The sequence below is a fragment of the Mastigoproctus giganteus genome, chromosome 6, assembly GCF_048544385.1.
Source record: "Mastigoproctus giganteus isolate SK-2022 chromosome 6, ASM4854438v1, whole genome shotgun sequence".
NCBI classification, from domain to species: Eukaryota; Metazoa; Arthropoda; class Arachnida; order Uropygi; family Thelyphonidae; genus Mastigoproctus; species Mastigoproctus giganteus.
Window position 1 is genome coordinate 35,977,216 of NC_143580.1, and position 26,459 is coordinate 36,003,674.

Below are 26,459 nucleotides of genomic sequence, written 5' to 3' on the forward strand. Positions count from 1 at the left end.
GGCTTAAGTTTTGCAAATTGCAGCATCAATCAGATCACCTTGCAGGTGATCTGATTGAGGTGTATAAGGCCTTTTGTGGTTTCAGCAAGCTCAATGCTGATGGGATTTTTCCCTCTTGCTCAGATTATGTAACTAAGGGGGCATAAATTCAAATTGAGGAAAGACAGTTGTGAATAGATGCACAGAAATTTGCCTTGAGCCTGTAGGTGGTTGATTGCTGGAACAAACTTCCATCTGTTGTTGTGGAAGTTGATAGCTTAAATAAATTCAAGGCAGAACTAGACAAACTACTTTTGGAGTGAATGGATGAGTGAAATGGGAAGGGGGTTTTTTTTTTTTTTTTTGGATAATGCCAAAAAAAAAAAAAGTATAAGCTTGCTTTCTAGCATCATATGCTTCTGCTAATGCTAACAATTGATTTAAAGTCTTTGCTCCCATTGAAGAATGACCTGGAGATCAACATTTATAGAAATGGTGATATATGTCCAGGAAGCTGGAGTTGTTTATGCAGTACAAGATTAAGCAGGATGAAGTAGAAGGATATCTGGACATCACTGAAATACAAGAGGAAAAGAATGGGCAAAGGAGGAAACTTGAGGTTTCCCAACTTGATGGGAAACTAAATTGGAATTTTGAATTTTTTGATGCCATTGTAAGATATTACAATAGATGCCAGTTACAAAAATCAGCCTCAGTCACAAGAAATGCTCAAAATGTGGCACTAAGCCAAACTGATTATTTGGCTACTCATTTATTATTACAATTCTGGGTAATGTGATCAGTATTTTTACATTTGAAACAGTGATATTTTCAACTTTACACTCATAGTTAGGAACAGAATACCATGGAATCAAAGACTACATTTATTTTTAGGTGGGGCTTTCACTGTCTGGCAGCTCAGTGGTTTGTCAATGAATTTTCATTGATACAGTAGGCATTGTAGAGTTTGAATAAAGAGCTGTGTGAAGTGTGCTGTTCTTTAATTACTATAGTACAAAAACATGGATTATGTCAGTGAACTAAGGTGTGCTTAGTTTACCTTTATATTTTTCTTTTGTGTAATTACGTTGAAGTTATTTGCAATGTTTTCTTCTAAATGCAAAGGTATTGGTTTAAAAGAGAGATTTTAGAGAAGCCTAAAAAAAAAGTGTAGGTGAAATTCTGCTGTTATGGTTGGGCCTATTCATAATATTTGCTTTTGAAAATGTTATACAACTCAGATGCAAAATCTGTTACTGTAATAAACAATGAAATCAAGAAGCAGTATTTGAAATTCAGTATCCATAAATGCCTCTATATTCTAATAGACTAAGTTAAACAGTTCACTATGAAATTAGAAGGGCTGTTTGCTATGTCTGGTGAAGAGCTTACTGGATAGGAAATGTGCCAGCACTTGTTAATGCATCATTATAGGTATGAAGAATAGAAAATCTCTCATATTTAGAAAAAGTAAAACTAAATGTATGGCACATTTGAAAACTTGACTTCAAAACCATTTACCAATTTGGCAGAGGGTCAGTGCTCTCACAGATGAAAGTGAATTTTCATTGAACATAATTGAAAGTGAAAATGAATCTTTAGCTAAAACGCAATGTGGAATATTAGAAAATACCATATTGAACTATTTCTCTGAGGCAGAGTTTCAAGTTGTGTTACCTGAAGTAGGAGAATAAGTGGAAGAAATAATCTTGAAATGATGATTCCCATTGGTTTTTCATTCAGGAACTTTGAGGTATGTGGAAACATCATTTTAACCTAGTAGCAGTTTTGTTTATTGCTACTAATTAAATAATAAAGAAAATGTAGCACTGGGATAAATGAATTTTGGATCCAAGTGTGAAAAGGAAGAACTGTCTTTTTCTAAATTAGACTTGCAGATCAAAGAACAAAGAAAGAATCAGGGTATATTAAAAATTTTTATGAAGTGGAAAATAAGATTAATAGCATTAATTTAAAATTAATTAGTGAAACTCACAAAATGAACCCTGAGATATAAACTGTGATATATTTTTCATTGTTTTGAATATAAAATCTAATTATGCAATTTCATACTGAGTTTACCTAATATTTTTTTGCTTATTTGGCTTACCATATGCAACAGATAATCAGACTTGGTGGTATAATAGCATTTTACACCATCAAAATAAATAGGAATCTTATTTAAAGAATATATTGATGATAAACTCTCCTTCATTTAATGACTTAGAGTAGTATCATGAGACCTGTGCTTTGTATATAGACAATCCTTTATACTGCAACAAAAAAAATATGAAAAATTATGAGTGTTGTGAATTTGGCACATGAAATTTGTTTCTGTTAATTGAAAGATTGTGGTTCTGTTTACAGTATTGTTATCTAAAGTAGTATAAAGTTGTTTAAGGAGATTTTTTTTTTCCCCACTTATGTATTCTGTGCTTAGAAAAATGTATTTGTACCTCTGTTTACCCCTTCTCCCCAATTGAGGTACATTCAGTTTTGTTGGATTTAAATAAAATGCCCTGGAATTTTAATACAATTATAATGTTGTTTCTTCTGAATCCAGATTTGAATAACATTGATAGTTATATTGTCCCATGTTGGAATAGTTTTATGCATCATGTGGTTTTCTTTTTCTTTCACCCTGCCCTTTTTATAATGGACTACTTATTTCTGCTTTAATATAAAGTATTTGCTTCTTATTTTAGTTCAAAATTTTATATTTTCATTCTTGGTTTCTGCTGCTTTTTTTAAATCAAAGAAGTTACATGCTTTCGCTTTTTTTTTTTTACTGAAAAGTGTTTAATAACAAACCAATTTTTTGTTATTATTTATATCATACATAGGGTAGTGAAGTCTTGTCTGCCTTCCTGTTGTAAATTATTTTTTAAGGATATTGGACATCTGAAGTGTTATTTGTAAATTATTTTCATTGAGGGGTTTTTTTTTTTTGTACTAATTTTTGCACAAAGCTGTGAATTTTGTCATCTACTCAAAAGTAGTTTCACGGCTTTTAATTGTCTTAAGTGCATCGCTGTTTATCTCAGCCTCTGGTATGGAAATATTTATTCCTACCATATAATTATTGTTGCTCAAATTTCCACATATTTTATTTTTCCGTCTTTAGAGTAATACTGGAATAGTCATATCAAATTTCTAATGTTTTTTTTTTGTTTGTTTGTTTTTTTTGCATATTCTCTTTGCTAAAGAGTTAATATCTGTTACGTGATGAATTCTTTACATACCATTTATTTTTGTTTTTTCAGATAGATAATATGTGATACCTTATCTTCAGCTACAGTTCCAGTATTCTCTTCCTTGGTCAGTAATTTTTACCTATTTCGTCTCTTCAAAAAAAAAAAAATAATAATAATAATAATAAATAAATAAGTCTTATAAAATTTAAATTGTACATTTTGAATAAAGAACATGTGTTCTTCCCTTCACAAAAGCTTTATAATTTTTGATAATTCGCTCTATTGAACTAACTCGAAGTTTAACCTTTTAGTAGGCACGTTAGCTGTCCGTAATGCAAGTGGATGTGGGAAGATGATTTTCAACCAGACTTAAATGCATATATTCTTGTCATTTGTGGACCATAACCCTGAAAAAATTTCAAATTCTTAGTTATGGAAAACTGAATGTCTCTACAGATTCAAGGACTGATCTGGTTGCTAACCATAGCCCAACTGATGGTTCTTTCCTTTGTTCCCATTGTGAAGAGTGTACCAATCTAAAATTAAAACTTGGCGCATTGCTCAAAGAATTGAGTCTCTAGAGAAATGGGTGCTTGCCCTGGAGAAAAATGCATCTGGGTGCTCATCAGAGACTCAAGGTTCCAGTAGTTTGCCATGATGTGCTTGAATTCGGGTCCCATAATAGAATAATCAAATGCAAGCTACTCTGGTTGAAAAGGATTTAGTTCTAATGGGAGACTCCATTGTTAGAGAAATGAGTAACATTTTGTAATAAGGATAGATAGACTAGAGCCAGGGTATGTTTGCCAGGATCAACAATTAATGATATCACTAATAGATTGTCAGATTTTAAAGGGGGTAAAGAGAGCATTGTAATTTGTGTGTGGACAAATGATATTAAGCACACATAATCTGACAATTTGTTGGAAAAAATCTAGGATCATGTTGAAAAAATGTCGTGAGTTAGGCAAGAATGTGTGTGTTCTGCTTGGGCACAATAGGAGGGGCTATACATAAAACATTCAAAAAGTTCCTGGAATCAGACACTTGTATTTCAGTAGTTTGTGCTACAGGCGTAAAGTTTCGTGGGGCATTGTCATTGGCCTTGGTGTGTACACATGTCAAGTGGGAACTGGCTCAACCACTTCACTCGTATGCCTCAGCTGTTTGATTGCAGAATGTCACAGTTTGAACAGTGTGCTAACATCAAGTTCTTTAAACTTGAGAAAAGTGCTACAGAGATGCTGCAAGTATTACAGAAGTTTATAGAGATGATGCTTTGAAGAAAACAGCAGTTTGCATTTGGTTTAATTGGTTTAAAAAAGGACATGAACACTGGAAGATGAACCTCACAGTGGACGCCCTTCCACATCACGAAATGACGAAAGTGTCACAAAATTGAAGTAACTCGTGAAATGAGCGCACACAATCCTGATGCAAGATTTAGGGATGCATTGCATGTGCATGTGTGCATGCAAAGTTTGTTCCTCACTTGCTGTCGGGCAATTAGATGGACTGCAGGAAAGCCGTCACAAGTGATTTAAAAAAAATCTACACGGGCCGAGCTTCCTAAGAAAAGTTGTCATTAGGAATGAGAGTTGAGCCTATGACTCCCAAGACCAAGGTGGGATTATCCAAATGGCACACAAAAATTCCCATAACCCAAGAAGTCTTGTGCAACAAAATCATACTGATAATTTTTTTTGATGATGAAAGAATAGTGCAACATGAATTTGCGACTAGGGGAAAAACGTTACTGCTGCTTACTATGTTGAAGTTTTTACACATTTGCATGAGAATGTGAGGCAAAAACAACCTCAAGAATGGAAGGATGGCTGGACCCTGCAGAAATGCAACTAGTCACAAGGTGAGGGCAGTTCAGTTCTTGGCTGCGAAAAAATCAGTCATGCAGCAGCCTCCTTATTCCCTCAAACTTGCACTGTCTGACTTCTTCCCATTTCCTAAACTGAAAATGGGGTTTCAGGGTTGTTTCACTACAGTGAATGACATCAAAGAAAATGCTCAAGTGGCCCTAATAGTGTGTGCTAAGAAAACACGATTTTAAAGAATGTTTCAAGGCTTGGGATGCCCAATGAAGCAAGTGTGTGTGCAGAAGGAAGGTACTTCGAAGATGATTAGGTTATTAAGCCCAACTGTTCACTAAATAAACTTTTATAGTAAAATTCCAGAAACTTTTTGAATGTACCTTGTATGTTGAAAGCCTTGTGGATTACTTCAAGACTTGAGGTACTCTGCAAGACTTTTGGGGAGGGAGGGGGGTGTTTATCAGTGTGGTCCACGCTTGTATGTAGTAGGAATCTGTTTTGTAGAGATAGGATATGTTTGAACAAAGATGGTTTAAGGGTTTTTGTCATTATCATTGAAGATACCTTAAGGGTTCAAGGAAACTACTAGGTGGGGAAACAGGGGTAATATAGATATGCAATTTGTATGATGATATGGGTCAAAGTAGCTCTTGCACACACCTCAGGATTTCTTGTTTGTTGCTACAAAAGCCAATATTGGGAGGATGTTAAGAGGATAGTGACATTTCAAATGATCAGGAAGGTAAAGCTAGAAAACAAGCTTAAATAACAGCTTAACTAAAATACTAACTAACTAAATAATAATGCGTTGTCAATTTGACAAGACTTCAAAGGTCAACATGGTGTCGTTAAGGATAATGCCAGGTGTGGAAGACCTTGAATGAAAATGATGAACTTCTCTCCCACATTAGAAGTATTATTTGGGCTATTGTCAAATAGAATTAAGAAATAACCTTTCAAGTTAGATTATCCATATGGTAGTTGCCATCTCATCATATCTGATATTTTGAAAAGATATTGATCTTCTCTGTTCAAAAATTTTAACAGCAGATCAAATTGAAACAACAGTTGAACTTCCAAAAGAACTGATTCGAATTTGTGATCATGATCTAGCAGGATTCACCTCCTTTCACAATAGTGACAGGAGATGAAACAGGAAGTTATTTTTACAACCTGCAAACAAAATGCCAATCCTTTTGGAAGAATTTTTTTTTTTTTTTTTTTTTTTCAAACTAAAGAACTCAAAGGAACAACCAATTTCAGTGAAGCAGAAGTTATATCACTATGACAAGTTGAATCGAACAACTTTTAAAAAGATTTCATAGAAGCTCTTCAATAGCTGTATATATCCAATGTAAAAAAATGCTAATTAGCCAAGGTTATTATTATGAGTGGCTGCTCCAAAATTAATGCCAACAAATTTTTCCTGCTTGTGTGATGCCACATACAAAATGTAATGGTGTCAGATAGAAATTTGAATGCTACTGCCAATTACTTGAGTTTTAATACTGCAAACCCATTGGCAAGGCTGTAGCAGTCTGTGAAAATGACATTGATGTGTTTATTAAGCAGTGGCTGCTATTGAGTTGCAGAATGCAGAGAGCCCATTGTACCCATTGAGATTCACCATTGCTTGACGAGCGTTTATGATGCGACAATGGATATGAGCACAGTTAGCCAGAGATTAGGTGATATGATACAGTTTTGAAGGGCATGTCAAAGTCAGGTTGTCTGTGCACTTAAGCAGTTGTGGAAAATGAGGAGTGGATAAACTGATTAATGAAAACTAATGCAATAAACTTGGGAAATTCATGCAAAACATTTCCCAGGTTTTAATGCATTGAAAACAATTCTGGACAATATGGGATACAAGAACATGTGTACTAGGTGTGCACTCTTTGCTTCTTGTGAAGAGTGCGTGCTTGTGCTGATCTTCTGGAGCAGTATGAAACCACAAGTGACTATTTCCTTGGCAGAATCTTTACTGAAGACGAGATTTAGACGTACACCATTGTGGACTGGAGTCAAAGCAGCAGGCTGTGGAATGGCAACACAAGGAATTCACTCATAAAGAAATTCAAGGCTCAGCCATCTACTGGAAAAATCATGTGTTCCATATTTTGAGACAAGAGAATTGTTATCCCTGTGGATTTCCTGGAATATGGGTCATGGTCAATTCTGCTCACTATGCAGAGACACTGAAAAAGCTGAAAGCACAAATTACAATAGGTGAGGCCAGAGAAGAAAGGAAATTTTCTCCTTCAGCACAATGCCAGATCCTATACCCATACCATGTGACAAGGAACAAAGAGGTAAATTGCAACAACATTTTTATTTTTAATAACAGAAGCACTAGCAGTATTCAGGAGTCCCTATAGCAACCCCATCTTTGCCAAGCTTTGTGGATGGAAATATTAGGATGATAATTGTCCTTTTAGTAAATCCTAGCATTCATCTAGATTGAGTAAAAGGCAACAGAAGTCCTTTCACATGGTCTTTTCTCAATCACACACACTACAAATTTACTTGCTACTGTACCATTTAAAAAAAATAGAATTTCTAATACAGTACTACCCATAAATAAATTGATAACTGATAAATTGTTCTGGTATTAGAAAAGTTATTTGAAAATTTGCCATCTTTTATTCAGTCTGGAAGATTGGGATTGACTGAGAAAACAGTATCATCCTGGTATTTATTCCCAACTCCATACACTCCCAACACAGCAAAGCAAAGTTTTGCAGACAAGTTGTCTTAAGAAGCAGATATTTGAATGCTGCTAAGTCACCTGTCCTGTTATTAAAGATAAAAACAGTTATAAAAAAATTCCTGTCTCTAAATATTTTCTGACTTGATAAAAAATCTTGACACACTGTGATTACTTTTAAGAAGTACTTGCCAACTTGCTTTTTTATATTTATATATATATATATATATATATATATATATATATATATATATATACATATACATACACATACACAATCTCAGGTTGATTTACTTTTCTAAATATTGCAAATCATGTGTGAAATACTCTGGTGTAAAATAAAGAATCCAATTTCTATATGGTTTTATTTTGATGTAATGCGTATTATGCATTGTAATGTTTTACAGCCAGCAGTTTGCAAACCCTTAGGGCAGGGATCACCAATTGGTGCAGTGATTTTTTATATACCATGAGTACCTGAATCAAAGAATTTGTACACACTACAGTAATCATTTTAATTTTTGCATATTTGTAAGTCCCTTAATTTGATGTGTGACATTTAAGAAATTGATCATACATTGCTAAATGCATCTTTCTTGTGTTCTGTAATAATAAATAAGCATTCTGATATAAAAGAAAATATAAATATGTTTCATAATATTTACCTGATTCTCTATTAATTTTATGACAAAAATTTTTCAAATTTGGACTGAAGAAAACTAATTGAACTAAAACAAGAAAAAATTCAATTTTTATATGGTTTTACTTTTTTTTTTCTGGTTTTCCAATTCATACAATTATTTTAGTTTCCTTATAATTTGCATTTTCTCTTAAAAGAATTTTTTTCATAAAACAACATATAAACCTGTTTTATGAAAAAACATGTAGTTAGTTTTTCGTTCAATGCAGTGAGCCCATTGCTGTTACAGACCTATGCAACTATACAGTCTACAGTTATATTATTGTTCATTAATTTCATGTAAATATGTTATTAGAACTGCGTGTTAGAACTGCTTCTGTTTTGTGGATTGTGAAGATTTACAAGGTGCAGCTGAAAAGAAATGAGAAATATTTTTTAAATCATTTATTATTTTAAATACAATATTAATGTTTATCCCCTTCAAATTACTCTCTAGCCATGCCTATGCAGCAGAACTCCTTGGAAGATACCGCCTTTAATTGCTGCGTTGTGTTCTTCTGAATGTCTGTCTGCTAAGTTTTCAAATCATTTTGTTTAAAATTCTCTCACTGCTACAGAGGAATGACACAGCACATTGTCACAACGAAAAACCATCTGTTAAAATCAGTCTTATTGTTTCTTTGTCAGTGTGTAACTGTTATGCAATTAATCAAATGCTCATCCGATGGTCTTGGCACACGATCTCTCGAATTTTTTCAACATTCCCATCTGTTGTTGAAGTTGGCTGTCTTGTCGTGGGCAACTTCCCCTACCTCTCTGAATTGTTTGTGTCGTTCATATACACATGGCTGACTCGTGGTTTCATCACCGTGCACTTTCTGTAACAACTCCAACATTTCAACACCATTTTTACCAAGTTTCACTAAACACTTAATGGCGCCTCCGTATCCAGGTGGGAAGGAGCAGCAGTGCGTAGCACACGCTTCTTGATTAGACCGGGTTCGAGCCCGTCACCACCAAATATGGAGGATGTGGAAAGGTCAGGAAATGACCACCGCATATCCCGGAGCAATACGGCCTTAGTTACTAATGCTCCTAAAAACCAAATAACAAAACACAAACAAAAACTAAACATTTAATAACAGTTCTTTGCTTTTAAATTATGATCACTCATTTTTCTGCCAAAGGGTTAAAACACTGATTCACTTAAAGAGGCATGGCATGAGTCAATCAAACTTAACTGATTGCAGGAGAAAACAAGCTACAGCATGATATGAATGTTTTTGACATGTGCAGCAGTAAGGCATTGGTAAGCAACAATTTCTGTTTCATTTTAGCCACACCTTGTAAATTTTATTATCCTCATATTTATGTATACTAAAATCTCAGAAATCTAGCACTTTGTGAAAATTTTACATTACAACAAAAAATAAATTAATCAATTTTAAAATAAAGCTTTTTATTGAGTGTTGCTGCTCCTGCTATTTTAAATTATACACACTCATAGGACTTGAACTTAATAGTTCCCCTTAATGATCCTTGATGTAACTAAAACTCGTGCAATAATGTGATTGGACACTTCATTAATAATTAGGTAGAATGTAATTCCAGAAACCATTTCAGGAACTGTGTTCCTCACATACATTTCTCATTTGCAAGCTTTGCAATTTTCCCATGTTTACCAAAGCAATGGCTGCAAGAACGTATACTGAGTTGCATAAAATTCTAAGCCTTACTTTGCTTGCTTTAAAATTTATATGATATACAGTTTGAATAAAAACCAAGAAGAGAGGCATACATTCTCTTTGATTTTCAGCATGAATTTATTGATATTAGGAAATATCAATAAACTCATGCTGATATGATAATTTGCAATTAATACTACAGCATTTTTTTTTTTTTTTTTTTTCGCACAATACTAATATTCTGGATCTTTATGGTAGATATATATTGTAAATACATACTGATAGTGGAGTGTTCTGTAGGGGGGTCTAGGATCTCAGACTGCCATTTTGAACTAGTGTTCAACTTTATTGGTATTTTTAATGTTTGTTTGTCACATGAAAACTACTAAGGCAAGTGATGCACTAATTTTCAATGGCAGTGTTGCTTTCCTTGTTTCAGCAGTTGTGCACTCTAATATCAACAGTTCTCTACAACACTACATTTTAAAACTCATAGGTTTTCAAAAATCTACCATGGGCCAAGTCCCAGTGTTGCTAAATTTATGAAGTTTTACTATATAAATAGTTTGCATTTGCAATGGACTACTGTTTGAGAACTGACGCTGATGTTAAAATTCAAGAGAATGTTGCATATAGATCTTGTGACAGCGTTGCAAATTCATCACAAGATGCTCCTAATCAAATATATGAATTAACTCGGATATATTGCAGTATGATCAAGATGATGCTAGATCTTCAAAAACAAACATCAAGAGAATAAAATATAATGATAATTATGTCATGTGGATTTTCATTAAAGAGCATTCTTTGGAGTTCTTGCAAACAGCAACATAAAACTCTTGTTTTAGACATAAAACATCTTGTCATTTAGAAGCAAAAAGGATTTCCACAGCTAATCAACTGACTTTAGCACAAAAAAAATTGGAAGCTTTTTAGCAACTGCTTAACCTGTATAACAAATGCGTAGCACATATTATGGTATTATAAGTTTACTCTGTGTATTAGATGACTTCTGTTTTTCTCTCCCCCTCCCCATCATATAAGCCAAACCCCTTTTTTTTACTGTCACGTTTTGCATCTCATGTAGTGGTATATTTAAGGGAAATCTGCATTAAAAACCATGGTCTACTTTTCAATTCATTTTCAGCTCTTTATTTTAAAAATTTACAGTGACATTTTATTATACTGTACAGTAAACTATAAAGAAAGTGGTAAGTGTACAGCACTTCCTTGTGACACAAAACCAAAACCTACGAGCAAAAGGCAATGATATGACATCACTCTTATTGAAGCTATATTTGTACTTGGAAGTTTTCAATTATTTAAGAAAATCATTCCATGTTGCCTGTTTAGTACTGTATCACACATTAGTTTCTACTTAAACAATGCTTCAGTATGGAAGTATGTTTTGAGACCTTTGAAAACCTGATAACTTAACTTCCAAAAAATTCCTTTAATGATTTTTGTTTATTTATTTATTTGGAATAATGCATACATTACAATGGTAATCACTAGTTCACCTGTAATTTTCATCTGATGAATAAGATGAACAAATTTTTGGAATTTAAAAATGAGCAAAAATGGATGTTTATGTCAAAACATATCTCTACCTAAGTGATATCTCCACCCGAGATATCACTGTATTGCTTTCTTGATGCTTGCCTAGTTTGTTGTGATGTCACAACAAACTTTACAAATCAATCATCAACCATCTTACAAATCAGGGCAGATTAATGGTTCTGATCATTGAGCATCCTTTTCTGTTGTATGTTTGCTATACAACAAGTTCTTGTCACTGTGTTGCAGTGCTACAATGCTGCATTTTATCAAGTCGAAGCAATCTCTTGTTAGCTTTGACTTGATAAAATTCATTTTCCATCAATATGGAGTTTGCATCAGCCATTAAAAAAAAAAAAAAACATTTCAGTTGTATTAGTATTACATGGCTAAATGATGCAAAGGAGTTGACATTTTCTCCATCTATCAAAAGAAAAGGGGGGGGGAACTCAATCACTGTGGCATGCAATTTATTCGAGTGATCAACCACATGTTGCCCAAAAGTAAACTTCATGAAATCCAGCTTGCTGTTACTCCCCAGAATTTTATACTTGTGACCCTGGTTCTCCTCTCTCTTCTGTCAGGAAAAATATAGCTCTCTTGTTCATTTTACTGATTCCCTTTAGGGCTTTATGTACCTCTGTCAAATCCCACCAAGATGTCTAGTTGCTAAACTTTGCAGTCTGTGCTCTATGCCATTCTTCATGTGGATATCAATTAGCACTGCTTACCAATCTGGTTGCAATTTTCTGAACCTTATTCTAGAAGTTCAGTTTTTTTTCAAGTCTGTCTTCTAGATATGAACAGCATATTCTAAATGTGGTCTTGCCACATTCTTATACAAAGGGATGATAACCTTTTCCCTGCTTACAAAGGTCCTATATATTATAAAAATGACACCATGTGCTTTCTTAGCTTCCTGTTTATGCTGAATGGAAAGTTTGACATCTGACTGAATCATAACCTTTAAATATTTTTTTTTTTTGTCCTGTACCACTTTTAACCCCCCCCCCCCTGCTTCTAAATACAGTGGTACATTGGTTTGCGAGCATAATTCGTTCCGGAAACGTGCTCGTAATCCAAAGCACTCGTATATCAAAGCGAATTTTCCCATAAGAAATCATGGAAACCCAGATGATTTGTTCCAAAACTCAAAAATATTCATATACTGTAAAAATGATTAATACAAAATACATACATACCTTTTCATATTTTTAATATTTAAATTTAATATACATAAAGCAATCAAATTTATGGTAGGACGACTTTCACTGTCACTAACGGAATCACTGCTATCTGTTGACTCTTTCTTTTTGTGCGACTTTAACAAGGAACCTCTCCAATGACACTTGATTTTGCCTCCTCTTGAGGATTTCACGGAAATATGACATTGCATTGTCGTTAAACAGATTCATCGCTTGCACTATTACAAAATGAGGAGGCACACTTGATACACATAAACAAAGCTGCGCGCGTGTAGCAATTGGATAAACAACACCGTAAAGGCAGAGATACACTATTAACACCTCACATTTTACTAAAGCACATTTCTAGGGGTTACTACCATAAAACAATAAAAACAATTTCCAGTTACATTCCTGCTAGTGGAATCTGTTATAAACTGGTAGTAAACTCGATCTAATTGCATTTGCGATTATACTGATAGCTGGAATTGTGTTTGTTTTTATGTTATTATGGTGAAATGTGTTTCCCCTTCACTGATATAAAAACCATAAAAAAAAAAAATACATTTTAGAATCTTCTCTTCATTCCTATCGTGTTGCGTTCGGTTGGGGTGATTCTGCATTCGACTGCCATTTCTCGTAAACACAAAGGCGAATCGTGCATAAGCGAATTCGGTTCGTGTTATATAAGATATCATTCGCGTATTTATAAATCGTGTATGATCGAATTCGTGTAGTGTAAACACGTGTTATACAAGGACTGACTGTACTCGTATTGCAAGACCTTGCTCGTTTATCAAGTTAAAATTTATTAAAAATTTTTGCTCGTCTTGCAAAACACTCGTAGACCAAGTTACTCGCAATCCAAGGTACCACTGTAACTCCTTGATTTCTGTTGCCTGGGTGCAAAAAAACTTACATTTAAACATATTAAACTTCAATTGCCATTTATTTTCAGGACCATTTGTTTAACTGATCTAAGTCACTTTAACCAATTTCCTATCCTTAAATCATTTATAAACTTTGACAGCTTCCCTTATACTCCTTCATCAATGTCATTAAGTGAGATGAGAAACAGAAATGGCCATTAACATTGGTCCCTGTGGGATTCCATTTTATGTCTGGTTCCATTCTGAGGAATATCCATTTATGACTACTCTCTTTGTCTTTTTTTTTAGCCAGCCTTTGTTCCAACAAAGAGTCATGGTAGTAATAACCCCAATTTGTTCCTGTTTATATAATAACCTCATTGTGAATCATGTTGAAAGTTTTATCAATGTTAAAGTTGTTTCTTGCTTCTGTTTTATGACTTTGTCATGATAATTAACTAAGTTGGTCAGGCAACACTTTGCCTTCACAAACTCGTGCTGTGATTTAGTAAGGATGCTGTTTCTACTAAGATGCTCCTGTATTATATCCTTGACCATAGACTCCTTTCACTGGAAAGAATAACAGAAATCATACTCAGTCTGTAGTTGCACATTATGTTTTACACTTCCCTTGCAGATTGATTGTGGAAACTTTAACTGCTTTCCTACCTCTAAATCCTTCTTTAAATTTATTCAAACTACCCATTTCTATGCCGCTAGTTTGAAATTTGTTCCAACGATCAAGTACTCTCTGATGAGAAAATTGCTTTACTTTAATTTGGTACTGACAAAATCTATCCTATAACTCTCCACTTCAAATTTAAATTTATGTCCCCATGTGTGTCACCTAAAAACGAATAAGGATGCCATCAGCATTTAATTTATTAAATTCATTTAAAGCAGAGGTTCCCAAACTTTCTCAGTTCACGGCACCCTTAGTGTCCCAGTAATTTTTTCATGGCACCCCTAGACCAAAAGAAATACCTAACACAGTGGTTTTCGACCTTTTAATATATACCCATATAAAAAAATTTATTCTTTTTATAGAGGTACTAAATAAAGATCAATTATAGATCACCACAAAATTAAAAAAAAAAAAAACAAAAAAAAAAAACGGTACAATGGATAGCTTTTTATAACGAAATAAATGTATAAATTTCAAAAAAAAAATAAAAAAAATAATAATAACTTTAAGTAACTTAAACTGAAATTACATGGTATTAAGGGCATGTTGCTACAATGGATAAAAGGTTGGTAGTATGGGAGAAGACAGAGAGTGGTAATCAATCGACATTGCTCTTCATGGACCAATGTTATTAGTGGCGTTCCCCAGGGTTCCGTGTTGGGCCCATTGTTGTTTTCTGTATTTATCAATGGTATTGCTGAAGGCTTATCATGCTTATTTTTAAGTTTTCAGATGATAAGAAGGTTGATATGGTTGTTAATGACAGTAAGGATGGTGCGCTACTGCAGCTGTATCTAGAAAAGTTGTGCAGATGTGCTGAGAGGTGGCAACTGAAGTTTAACATTGACAAATGCAAAGTACTGTATATGGGTAACAGTAACCCCAGAATAACATATCAATTGTGCAGTCAGATATGAAGTTTTCTGAGCAGTGCAGACAGGCTGCAAGAGTAGCTCATGGGATCTTGTCAGTAATATATAGAAATTTTGCTAGCAGGTATCAGTAGGTAATTAACCCCTCATATAAGACAATGGTCAGGCTACACTTTGAGTATTACATACAGGTCTGGAGGCCTCATTTTAGGAAAGATGTTGAGCTACTAGAACAAGTGCAGAGAAGGGCAACAAGATTAGCGAGTGGAACAAAGGGTTGCTGTTACCAAGATAGGCTTAAGTTCTGCAAATTGCAGCATCTGGAAACTAGGCACCTGCGAGGTGATCTGATTGAGGTGTATAAGGCCTTGAATGTTTTGAGCAAGCTTAATGCTGATGGGATTCTTCCTCTTGCTCAGATTCTGCACCTGAGGGGCATAAATTCAAATTGAGGAAAGACAGTTGTAGAATACATGTGCAGAAATCTGCCTTTAGCCAGCGGGCGGTTGATTGCTGGAACAAACTTCCATCTGCCATTGTGGAAGTTGACAGCTTAAATAAATTCAAGGCTTAACTAGACAAACTTTTGGAGTGAATGGATGGCTGAAATGGGAAGGTTTTTTTTTTTTAAATGGTTCATGGTATATAAGCTTGCTTTCTTGCATCTTATGCTTTTACTAATGCTAATTATGACTAAAGGTTTGCTTACTTTTTTTGCTGCTTCTTTTAATATAATTGGATATATACCATTAACCCCAGGTGTCTTTTATTTACAATTTCAGCTTGAACAATTTCTCTTCCAACTTTTAAATTATGAAATCATTTAACTCCCACTTAGAATTAGGTATACTTCTGTTTTTTCCACCCCTTAAAACTTCTTCATGTGAGAATGTAGAAAGTAGAATATTTATTCAGCTTGTCAGCAATCTCTTAAGATCATTTCTTGTTATGCATTTGGTGAAGGTAAAGAAAGCCAACACGAGAGCCACTGGAAACTTCAATAAACTTTGTGGTCAAACATGTTTCCCAGTACCGCAGCTGCTCCCTGCCATCACAGTAAACAGATGGTGCATGTTATTGGTAGTGGCAGTATAAGTCGATAACGATGTACTGATTTGTTATTTCTCATTATTAAAAGCAGATTATTGGAGCTCATGAGTGTAATGCCTTCCCGGCTGAAATTTACTTACAGGTACGCCCTCCAGACTGCCTCAATCATTAGCATTAGTAGAGGCATATGATGCAAGAAAGCAAGCTTATGCAGCATCAGCCAAAAGAAAAAAAAAACACACAGACATTCCCATTTCACCCCTACGTTTGTTCCAAGTACCTGTCCAGCTCAGCCTTAAATTTATTTAGGCTATCAACTTCCACAACAAAGGATGGAAGTCTGTTCCACCAACCAACCAACCGCTGGCTAAAGACAAACTTCCGCACATCTATCCTACATCTGTCTTTCCTCAATTTGAATTTATGCCCTCTCAAATGATTATTCTGAGCAAGAGGAGAGATTCCATCAGCATTGAGCTTGCTCAAACCATTCAAGGCTTTATACACCTCAATCAGATCACCTCGCAGGTGCCTAGTCTCCAGACTGTAATTTGCAAAATTTAAACCTTTCTTCGTAAGAGCAACCCTTTGTTCCATTCACTAATCTTATTGCCCTTTTCTGTACTCGTTCCAACAGCTCTACATCCTTCTTAAAATGAGGCCTCCAGACCTGTATACAGTACTCAAGGTGTGGCCTGACCATTACCTTATATAAGGGGATAATCACCTCCTTATCCCTGCTAGAAAAATTCCTGTATATCATTGACAAGACACTATGAGCTACTCTTGCAGACGTCTGCACTGCTCAGAAAACTTTATATCTGACTGCACAATTACCCCCAGATCCTTTTTGTTCTCTACCACTGTCAGTATAGTCCCACAGAGTTGATACATCACTCTGGGGTTGCTGCTTCCCATATGTTGTAGTACTTTACATTTGTCAATGTTAAACTTCATTTGCCACCTCTCAGCCCATCTGCTCAACTTTTCTAGATCCTGTTGCAGCAGCATATTGTAATTAGTATCCTTAACAACCCTGCCAACCTTTGTATCGTCTGCAAATTTGGACGTTAAGCTTGATATACCATCATCAATATCATTTATAAATACAGAAACCAACAATGGACCCAATACTGAATCCTGAAGGACTCCACTAATAACACATTAGTCCACAATGAGCAGTGTCCGTTGATTACCACTTTCTGTCTTTTCCCACTCAACCATCCCTTTATCCATAGGCAATTTGCCTCCAATGCCACACTTCTCCAATTTGTGCAGCAGTCTTCCATGTGCAACAGTATCAAAAGCCTTTCTAAGATCCAAATATATGATATCAAAGTTATTTCCTGCATCCAGTTTCTTTGTGACCACATCATAGTATCCAATCAAATTGATCAGACAAAACTTCCCCTTAACAAAACCATGCTGTGTCTGAGCTATAACTGAAGTCTTGTCTAGATAATCCTGCAGTGCTTCTTTAACCAGTGCCTCCATTAATTTTCCTGGAACAGAAGTTAAACTCACAGGTCTATAATTACTTGTGTCAGCCTTTGATCCTCCTTTGTGAATTGGGGTCACATTTGCACATCTCCAGTCCATGGGTACCTCCCCTGAGTCCAAAGAAGCTCTCATAATTATGGCTAAGCATTTGCTTACTTCCTTTGCTGCCTCCTTTAATATAACTGGATAGATCCTGTCCGCCCCGTGTGCCTTTTTTATGTTTATCTTCAACAATTTCTCCTCCACTTTCCTTTCAGTTATTACAAAATCATCTAGCTCACTGCCAGAGTTTACTTCACCTCTGGCATTCCCCTCCCTGAATAACTCCTCATGGGTGAATGTAGATGCAAAATATTCATTTAGTTTGTTAGCTACCTGAGCAGGATCATCAACAGTTGAACCATCAATATCCAGTGGACCAATCTGATTCATCCCTTTCCTTCTAGAGTTTACATATGTAAAGAACTCTTTGTTGTTTTTCTTTGCATCCTTTGCCAAAGATTTCTTGTAATCTGCCTTTGCCTGCCTAATCTCCTTTGTGACTTGGTTACAGACCAGCTTATATCTATCATAGGCTTCCATGTCATCCATTAATTTATATGTATCCCATGCATTTTTCTTCTCTGCCACATGTCTCATTAGTTCATTTGACATCCATTTAGGCCTAAACCTTGGAACAATATTTCTTAGTTGGTATGTTAGCTTCCAAGTAGCTTCCAAGATAAATTCTTTGAATAATTCCCATTTTGAATTTGCTGTTCGTAACATCATCATTTGGTCCCACCGTATAGAATTTAAATACTGTCTCAGACCACCGTAGCCACCTACGAAAGCAAAAACCCTTCCCTTTACCCATGATGGTAGTTACCTCTTTTAGTAAATCCCACTTCAGCACACTGTGATCACTGTCACCTAGTGGTTCCTTTATCTGCAGATTCTTAATGCATGAAGAATCACTACTGATAATCAGATCAAGAGTATTACTCCCTCTAGTTGCCTCCCGAACATGCTGATGTAGAAAACAATCATCGAATAAATCCACAAAAGCCTTGCTAGTGTGTGAGTGACCAACCCACAAATTCCAGTCAATATCTGGGAAATTAAAATCCCCCATTATAAGACTCTCAGATTTACTGGCCCACTCTATTTCCCTGTACAGTTCCTTATTATACTCATCAGAGTCATTAGGCCTATAACACACTCCTACCCTCAATTTTAATGTCCCAATGCTTATGTCACACCAAACTGACTCGACACTGCACTGGCTTCACTTCCTTGTATTTTATGTGTTTCTTAACTAATAGTATAACCCCTCCTCCCTTCCTATCTTGTCTATCATTCCTGTACACATTGTACTCCCCAAATTCCAGTTCTGCATTCCTTATATCTGTGTGACACCATGTCTCTGATATCCCAACAATATCTGCCTTTGATGTTCTGAGCAATACCTCAAATTCATCAAATTTATTTACCAAACTCCTAGCATTGGTGTACATGCAAGTATACATGCACCTGTTCCTATTCTTAGCTACCCTAACACAACCCATGTGTTTACTTGTACCGCAATGACTCCCAGCAGTCTCTGAAATACACTGCATCTTGTTTTCCAGGCTGCTGCTCATTCCAATAGAAGCAGTGCAAGAATCACTTTCACTTCTTCCAGTGGCTACTGTTAATCTATTAGTCCTTATATTCTCCCCCCCCCCCAAGCTAGCAGTTTTCCGACCCACCTCGACAGCATCAGCAAATATTCTTGCACCCTTTCTATTTAAGTGTATCCCATCTCTGTAGAAGCTGTCTCTCCTGTTAACAATCTTAGTTGTTTATTCCCCCTTCCTGCTGTTTTAACCCAATAGGAAAACGACTTCTACTGTAACTACCGATAACATGCACAGTCTGTAGAAGTCGGTTTTGTATCGGATTAAAACAGCGGGAAGGGGGATAAACACCCTAAGAGTGAGGCAGTCTGGAGGGTGTACCCATAAGTAAATTTCAGCCCACTCATAAACTCTGATAATCTGCTTTTAATAATATGAAAAAAGTAATGAACACATTGTTATTGACTTCTACTGCCACTACCGATAACATGCACCATCTGTTTACCGAGAATGCAGGGAGAAGCTGCAGTACCAGGAAAATGCTTTTGACCTCTAAAAGTTTCCCATGGTTCTCGTGTTGGCTTTCTTTACTTAGCCATGCATTCTTATCCAGTAGACTAATTTGGTCCGTTCTTTTCCTTCCAGTGATAACATAAGCAAAGAATTCTTTGCTACTTTTATTTGGATTCATAGTAAAAGACTTATTACATTCTGCTATAGTATGTCTTATCACATTAGTAATTTGATTGCAGACTGGTTTATACTTATTGTAGGCTCACAGATGAGGATTGTGTGGTTTTTTCCCCCTCCCGGAAACTCAGGGTTTTCATTCCAGAAATTAGGCAAATTAACCACAGAATACATTCACTAGTCTCACTAGTTCATTTGTCATCCAATCAGATTTAAACTTTGAGCACTGTCTCTTAGTTGGTATAAATAGCTTCTTCCATTACCTCCTTGCACATTTCCTGTTTATCACCTTACATTTGCTAACTTCATCATTTGGTCCCACCATTTGGCATAAAAAGAATTGACTGACCAAAACGTAGACTGTATAACACCAGTCTGTATTTTTAGAAAAGTTCTCTGTTTACTGATGATAAGTATTCCGAACTACATTTTTAATAGAAATTTTGAAATTTGCCCTATCAGAATTTTTTACAAAGAAAAACAAAAATATAAGTGATGTTACAGATTTTACAAATAGGTTATTTTTATATGAAAATACCAATAAAAATACATAAACAGAAATATCAAAGGCTACATCACACAATGTATCAATTTCATGTGCACACAGAAGAGTGGTCTAGGCAAAGAAAAAAAGTGCTTGGATATTTCTTTGAGCAATCACAAAGACCCTACAAAAACTGTTGGCTCTATATTGGACATCACTCTTCTAGTGGCAGGCTAGCTATATGTTTTCAGAGGTAAGTAGATCTTTCTACTCTCTTCTTGAGTATTTGCTATATGCAAAAAACATGTCCAAGTGGTGGGTGATCTAGCTATGAAAACTTCCCTTTTTGAACAAATGAATAACCAAATTAGTCATCTTCTGGAACTTAAGCATGCTCTATCAGATAGCTGTGGGGTGATTTTTCTGTTTTTAACATATTATTTATTTTTTTTCCCTTCTTTTTTAATTAGTATCATTTATTGATTACAAATCTCTCCTTTTACAAGAAGAAAATTTTGAAAATAAACTTGAAGTCACATTTTAAATGTGTTAATTTTTTGTGCCATTCTTAAGTTTTAAAAATAAACAAATTACTCTAAACAGTCACTCTCACTCATATTCTCTGATATTCCACATTTTTAAAATATGTCACAGTTAATTTTTTCATTGCTGTTGATGGGAATGTGTCAACAGTGCTCCCCCCCCACCCTTTTAAATCAACACAGGCAAGCATATTTTCCCTCTCATGTTCACCTCACCTTTGACCTCATGTTCACACGGTATTTTCCATGACAAGATGGCATCAGTATTTGTGTTTTGGTAGGAACAAATGGTGGAGATACTTCATACCTTTTAGAAACTTTTGTAACATCTCAACCTGTATTGGACTTTTTTGTATCATGCTTTAATCAATATGTACAATTTCCATTATAAAAATCACCTTTTAGAGAGATAAATAGCCCAGTTATATAGCAAAAATTTCAACTTTCAAGGTCTTGGAACGAATTACCAAAAAACAGTGTGTTATTGGGTTCACATTATGATATTTTCACAATATAATGGTGTCTCTGGAATGGATTAATATTGTAAAGCGGGGGTACACTATATACTGCAGCTTAATACATAATAACAACATGTGAAACTATGTATAAATATAGTGCAAGTGCATCAGAAATACATAGCTATATCTGAATAACTCAGAATATTAGTAAAATGGCATCGTTTTAAGTTATATCTCATATTGTGAATACCTTCACGAGTTGCCATGATATTGCACTACTTCGAATAAGTAACGCTTCACCTAAGGAAGACTAATGTTACTTATTCTCAGATGGATACCACCACCCAGACGGCACAGTTTCAGGGCTATTTGGCCCTATAACTTAAAACGATGCCATTTTACTAATATTCTGATTTATTCAGATATAGCTATGTATTTCTGATGCGCTTGCACTATATTTATACATAGTCTAGACTCTCCCATAGCTTGAGGCTTATGCCCTAAACGCTTTAGAGTCTAAATACGTGATACACCATCAGGCATCTCTCATATTGTGGAGTTATACTTCATAACTGTTTTGTCATCATTGCATCACTCGGGTACCTACCCACCCACTGAAGAAGGGTCAAATAGCCCTGAAACGGTAACAACAGCCTTCTCCACTAGGTAAGTGTTGTCTATTCGAGAAGTTTTTATGAGTTTTTGAGTGGTGTGAGTTGAAGGAGTTACTGTCCCTTTCATTCTTCTACACCATTTATTTTCCTCTTCCACTCCTCTATTACTTTCCCTCTACCTTTTTGCTTTTTTAAGTCTAATAGGGACAACTGGATAGTTGAGTTATTATCCCACACAAATACAAAATAGCCCTGAAACGGTGCCGTCTGGGTGGTGGTATCCATCTGAGAATAAGTAACATTAGTCTTCTCCTTAGGTGAAACGTTACTTATTCGAAGTAGTGCAATATCATGGCAACTCGTTGTGAAGGTATTCACAATATGAGATATAACTTAAAATGATGCCGTTTTACTAATATTCTGATTTATTCAGATATAGCTATGTATTTCTGATGCTGTTGTTGTTGTTGCTTGGGTTTTATTGGTGCATTAGCGACTAAGGCTATAATGTGCCAAAAGTTCTGATGCACTTGAGGCTTATGCCCTAAACGCTTCAGTCTAAACACCATGAAAGTAATTTTTAAAAAAATTGTGAGGAATGATGTATTAAAAGTGCTTGTATGGACTACGATTAAATATCGTTCACTATATGATATGTAGTTAGCACCAGTCATTGTGATCACATTTGTGAATTTAATTTTAATTCTATTAAAGGGCAGTTCTAATAAGTGAAAATAAGAGGAATATTATCCACAGGCTATAAAAGTAAAGGTCTACAAATTTATGCTTTATTGCCTTACTGATTAACAGTCTGCATGGGTAGCACAGTGGTATTATCACCATTCTCCCCACTCCGTGTGGAAAAGGCCTGGGTTTGAATCCCATCGATGACACCAGGAACTTTAATGGGTTTTTTTCACTCCTTGGCTGAGTTAGTTGGTCTCAGGCATATATAGGAAGGGTTTTTTTTTCCAGAAACTGGGGTTTTTTTCATCCAGCAAAACAGGCAAATCAACCAGAGAACACACAATTTACAGACACAGTACACATGGGTATATTGTAACAAATTACCGAGTGACCCTAATATAATAGTTTGGTTTTTACCAATTAACAAAATTAAATGACACTTGAAAATAGAAAAAATATTTTCCACTGGTTAGCAAAATAAAAATAAATTTATGCATATGTACATGGCTTAATACTGTAATCTAATTGATATTTCTGTTCACTGATTTTTTTTTTTTTTTTTTTTTGTTGTAAAATTTAAAACAATAAAAAAGATAAGCAATCAGTAACAACAACATGGCACACACAAATTGCAACTAACATGTACACACAATTGAGATACAGAGTAACAAGTTTGCGAAGTTTTCTTAAAAAATAGGAATGAAAAGAAGACTGAAAATTTATGTTTATGTGATTGAAGGTTTCAGTGAAGGGAAACACATTTCACCGTAACAACATAAAAACTCACAGAATTCCAGCTATCAGTATTATCACAAATGTAATAAGATCAAATTTACTACCCATTTATAAGCACTAACAGGAAAGCCCAATAAACTGAAAACTGCAAATTGTTTTATGGTAATGTGCTTTAGAAAAATATCATAAAGGCATTCATTCTTATAACCAAACATATGATAACAAAGTGTAGTGCATTTTAATGATTTGAATTGGTTTTTTGAAATTTGATTCTATAAAGCAGTTGATTCTACTAACCAGTGATAATGTTAACCAGCGCCTACTTATTTCTCTTTGATGGACTTATGATTGTCTCTGACTGGACCACATGGTCCTTCCTTTCAGCCAATAGTAGTGTTTGTAAATGTGCTGGCCACGTGTTTTATTTTTGCATCCTCTAGTTGAAGCGATTTTTTGTATTGTGCTCTAATCAATATGTACAATTTCCATTATAAAAATCACCCTTTAGAGAGATAAATAGTCCAATTATATAGCAAAATTTTCAACTTCTGAGGTCTTGGAAAGAATTACCAAAAAACAGTGTTATTTAGTTCACATTAGAATATTTTCTCAATATCGTGGTGTCTCTGGAATGGATTAATATCGTAAAGCGGGGGTACACTGTATACTGCAGCTTAATACATAATAACAATGCCTGTGAAAGGAATTTTAAAAACTTGTGAACATAATTTTTGTTTCTAACTTGGCACACTCTATTTTCTCTATCCCTGGATGCATTTCAAATGTAATGAATCTGTGTTAAACAAAAAAACTTGATTTTCCTTTAGAAATATTAGATGAATAACCCATAACCATTTTAACACTATTGGTTTGAAAAAATAAAAAATTTTGAATATTTTTCAGCTTCTGCAGCAAATGATGATGAACCTATGGATATTGGCCAGTTTGAGGATGCAGAACCAGATCACTGACATTGAATGAAAGGGTTTTTGTTTCTACATAGTCATATAAAGAGAGGATATGTATGCATGTATATTTTTGTTCATTTTCATAAATCCAAGAAATTGTCATCTCTTATTGCTGATATTTCTTTCACATCTTAGACTTGCACATATATATTATATATATATATATATAATTTTAGATTTCAGTATATTTATTTAATTTCTTAATAGAATAAAATAGATTTAAAAGTGGTTTTTTTTTTTTTTTTTTTTCTTGTGTACAGAGTGATGCTTCATTTTTAGTCTCTAATTTTTTAAAAATTAAGTTCTGTATATCTATTTAATTACAGAAATGAATTTTATTTTGTTTTCTTAAGTGTGTAATATTTATTAAAATCAGTTTTAAATGTGTGGGGATTTTTTTTTTTTTTTATTTATTCATCAGATGATTTCAGTTTTCAAGAACTGAAATGATATTTAATAAGTATCACCCTGTATATATTTAAACAATAGAAAAATCAGAACTGTGACAGTAAATTTAATTACCATTGAAAGTATGTGTGAAGTACATTTATTATGTTTAAATTTTATAAGTTTAAATATTGTTTTAAAAATAATTAAGCTTGTTAGTGTAATCTAATGTGAATGTACTTGTTTTTGTCCATATCAGTAATTGGTGTGCCAATATTTCTTATTGGTTCTGCTGTCAACTTCCCTGGGTTATGTTATATTTTCAAGTAGATATGTTATTCACAACATTTACTATTTCTGACACCACTTTTTCTCTATCTTCAAAAATCTGCCAGTTATCCAGAATATTTGTCATCCATTGCATTTTGACTTTGCAGGCTAGCAGTGGTGCTTATCAATTTTATAGTCAGAAAGAAAGTGTAAATTATAACTGTTTTGAATAATTACTTATGCATTTATGAAGATTTTTTGTGGGCCACTAGTTATCGTTTATATACTGGTGAAGATTTCGTTCTGAATGTCTAATTTCATTACCATTTTAGCAGTTGCTAGCAGTCCTTCTTTTGCTTTCTTACACACTAAATAAGTCTGGTATGAAAAGATTAGTTGGTTCATCATGCGTGTCTAACATGTCACTATATTTAACTTACCAACATATTTTGTTATAAACATTATGATAAAAAAAAAAAATTGGTTATTATACCCCCTCCTAATTCCAAAAGCTTGTACAATTGAGATTTCCATAAAGTCTTAAAATGATGATGATTAATGATGACTACCAAGTTGACTTAGGCATGGTGGAAAAGCATACTATGAAAATTCATTAATTATATGGCCCAGAATGAATATTGAATATATAGGAAATTAGAAACTTCTGATTTCAGTTGTGAAAATTTTGTGTATGATTCCTGATATCCTCTTAGCATCTGATATGAAAGTATAATTTCAGTATGTGTATATCATTTCTTCATTTCTGCTATGACCGGCTGTATATTTATATGGAATTTAATATGAATTAGCATGTATTAGATGTAGAAGAAGCAAGTAAAAGCTGTAAAAAAAAATTGGATTACAGCATCTTTATTGTTAAATACAAACTTTTTTTTTTTTTTTTTTTTGTATAGTTCTTATGGCAGGCCTTGCACTGTACCCCATTAAAAATTCCCTGAAATTGTAGAGATCATTTCTTTGTTATTTAATATATTAAATTTTATATAATATACTGTGGGGGAACAAAATAAGTCAAAAGTAAAGCAATTGCTTCCTTCTAGGGTATTTTTCATCATGAAACAATTTTAGATATTACAAGAAACCCCATTTTCTACATGTTTTAAGCTGAAATAAATTTGTTGATAATAAAATAAAAACTTAATTTTGTATACTGAAAGGGAAGCTTTTAGCAGTTATGTAACTTTTTTTTTCACAGCGACTGTTAAAAATTAGTTAAGATTAGGAAGTTTATAGGTGGAAAGGTGAAGTTCTTGTTAA

At 34.4% G+C, this 26,459-nt stretch overlaps 1 protein-coding gene across 3 annotated transcripts in view; it reads left to right on the forward strand.

Moving 5' to 3' along the window:
- icln (chloride nucleotide-sensitive channel icln) overlaps positions 1-24,626 on the forward strand; it is a 133,051-nt gene extending 108,425 nt beyond the window's left edge. Inside the window, exons 7-9 of one of the 3 annotated variants that reach the window (XR_016547049.1) lie at positions 3,243-3,297; positions 20,644-20,773; positions 24,460-24,626. Coding sequence is in view for 2 of the 3 variants with exons in the window: in XM_090375068.1 (XP_090231194.1) it covers positions 24,460-24,527 (68 nt within the window). In the remaining variant the exon portion in view is untranslated. The remainder of the gene's footprint in view (positions 1-3,242; positions 3,298-20,643; positions 20,774-24,459) is intronic. The other 2 variants (XM_090375069.1, XM_090375068.1) reach the window with 2 other exon arrangements.
- Positions 24,627-26,459: the final 1,833 nt, after the last annotated feature.